Here is a 2500-nt window from a genome sequence, read left to right as displayed (position 1 = left end):
TGTGTGTTTGTGTGTTTGTTTATGTGTGTGTGTGTGTGTGTGTGTGTGTGTGTGTGTGTGTGCGCCTGCGTGTGTGTGTGTTTACTTATGTGTGTGTGTGTGTGCCTGCGTGCGTGTGCGCGCATGTGTTTGTTTTAGCAGTCGCAGCTTGGACTCATCACTTTGTCTTTTATTTTACTCCCCTCTTCTTCCTCTCTCTTTGTCTCTCTCTCTGTCTCCATCCCCCCCCTCCTCCTCTCCTCCATCTCTTTGTGACCCCGCCCTCCAGGTCGCCCAGCTGTTGCTAAGCAGTAACATGATCGCGGCGTTGGTGGAGGGCGACAGGAAAGAGCCGTCGGACTCTGGCTTCAACACGCCACTTCACCTCGCCGCCCGCAACGGACACAAGGACATCATACGGTAACCAACTAATCAACTAACCAATCAATCAATCAATCAATCAACCAATCAATTAATAAATCTCTCAGTCCGTGTAGTTGGTTTGAAAAATTGTATTGGTTAATTAATAAATTGGTAATTTTTTTTTTTTTTTTTTTTTTTTTTTTTTGTTGAAGTTTTCTAATTTTTTAGACGATGTGAAAAGTTGTAGAAGAAGCTGGAGCCTGTGGTTTGGATCATTTGCTGGTTAGGTTTGGATCATGTTTTAGGAGGGGAGTGGTTGAGGTGGAGTGTGTGCAGGGGTGAGGAGGACAACTATCTCCACCTCCTCATATCTAGTGTGTGTGTCTTCGCACGCACTCTCACACACACACACACACGCGCACACGCACACACACACACACACACTTATACAGTATACTGAAGTTAAGACCAGCAGTTTAACTAGCCGTGGGTCATAACTTATAAACAAGTATGTAAGATATTCTCCACATTTCCCCACCACCTCAGTGATTGACAGTGATCCATGTGAAAGCATCTTAACAGTGGTGTTGTTCTCAGAGATAGAAAGAGAGAGAGAGAGAGAGAAGGAGAGAGAGAGGGGAAGAAAGAGAAGGGGATAAAGTGTGAGAGAGAGTAGTAGAGAGAAAGGCAGTGTATGTAAACAGTATAACGGCTATATTGACCATGCTGCTGTGTGGTGCTGGTCTCTATTCTGACCATGGCTCGGGTCTCTCTCTGTTCTCCCCCCCCCCCAGGCTGCTGCTGAAGGCTGGCATCGACATCAACAGGTCCACCAAGGCGGGCACCGCCCTCCACGAGGCCTCGCTGTACGGCAAGACGGAGGTGGTCAAACTGCTGCTGGACGTAAGGCAATCAGAAAATAGTCACTAACCCTCTACCCTACCCAGGGGTCCTTCTGTGGTCGACTCCACGAAGTCGATTACTGAGTTCCTATTTTGAGTGATTTAGATGAATGATATCAGGTTATTGTTAATATTGCTGCAATTGTTTACACTCTTGGATTGGTTCTGCAATGCAGAAGTAATGTTTTTGTTGGCGTGTTTGTTTGTTTGTTTGTTTATTTATTCATTTGTCTGTTAAAGTTAAAGTTAGGACAGGGTAACACAAAAACTACGAGACCGATTTTCACAAAACTCCACGAGCCGCCCAAACACAGCCAGCCATTCACCTCCATTCACCTCCATTCATCTCCATTCACCTCCATTCACTTCCATTTGCCTCCATTCACCTCCATTCACTTCCATTTACCTCCATTCACTTCCATTCACTTCCATTCACCTCCATTCGCCTCCATTCACCCCCATTCATCTCCATTCACCTCCATTCACTTCCATTCACCTCCATTCACTTCCATTCACTTCCATTCACCTCCATTCGCCTCCATTCACCTCCATTCACCCCCATTCATCTCCATTCACCTCCATTCACTTCCATTCACTTCCATTCACCCCCATTCACCCCCATTCACCTCCATTCGCCTCCATTCACCTCCATTCACCTCCATTTATAGCGTGTGCATGTCTCTCTCTCTGCAGGCGGGGGTGGATGTGAATATCCGTAACACCTACAGCCAGACGGCCCTGGACATCGTCAACCAGTTCACCACGTCGCATGCCAGCAAAGACATCAAGCAGCTGCTCCGAGGTGAGGCTCGCCCGCACACCGCCCCCTACAGGACTGGAGGGAGCGTAGGCACACCGCCCCCTACAGGACTGGAGGGAGCGTAGGCACACCGCCCACTACAGGGCTGGAGGGAGCGTAGGCACACCGCCCACTACAGGGCTGGAGGGAGCGTAGCCACACCGCCCCCTACAGGGCTGGAGGGAGCGTAGGCACACCGCCCCCTACAGGGCTGGAGGGAGCGTAGGCACACCGCCCACTACAGGGCTGGAGGGAGCGTAGCCACACCGCCCCCTACAGGGCTGGAGGGAGCGTAGCCGTGTGTTCTGCGACCCTCTGTTTCACTGTGTTCTCAGTTCATCCCTCACTTTTATGGTGATGTTTCTACCGTAACTGTTATGGTTTACAGCACAGACTGTTCCAACCTGAGGGTTATGTAACCTGCCTGTGATTCTGTCACACACACCCCCACACACAC

At 49.6% G+C, this 2500-nt stretch overlaps 1 protein-coding gene across 1 annotated transcript in view; it reads left to right on the top strand.

The window, feature by feature from the left end:
• caskin2 (CASK interacting protein 2) overlaps positions 1-2500 on the top strand; it is a 55022-nt gene that overhangs the window by 39403 nt on the left and 13119 nt on the right. The window contains 3 exon segments of the mRNA XM_084449030.1: positions 269-399; positions 1137-1245; positions 1938-2046. Of these exon segments, the coding sequence (XP_084305156.1) occupies positions 269-399; positions 1137-1245; positions 1938-2046 (349 nt within the window).

Source organism: Borostomias antarcticus (genome assembly GCF_949987555.1).
Source record: "Borostomias antarcticus genome assembly, chromosome: 14".
NCBI classification, from domain to species: Eukaryota; Metazoa; Chordata; class Actinopteri; order Stomiiformes; family Stomiidae; genus Borostomias; species Borostomias antarcticus.
Note: the sequence above shows the minus strand (reverse complement) of the source record. Positions and strands in the feature narration are given on the sequence as shown.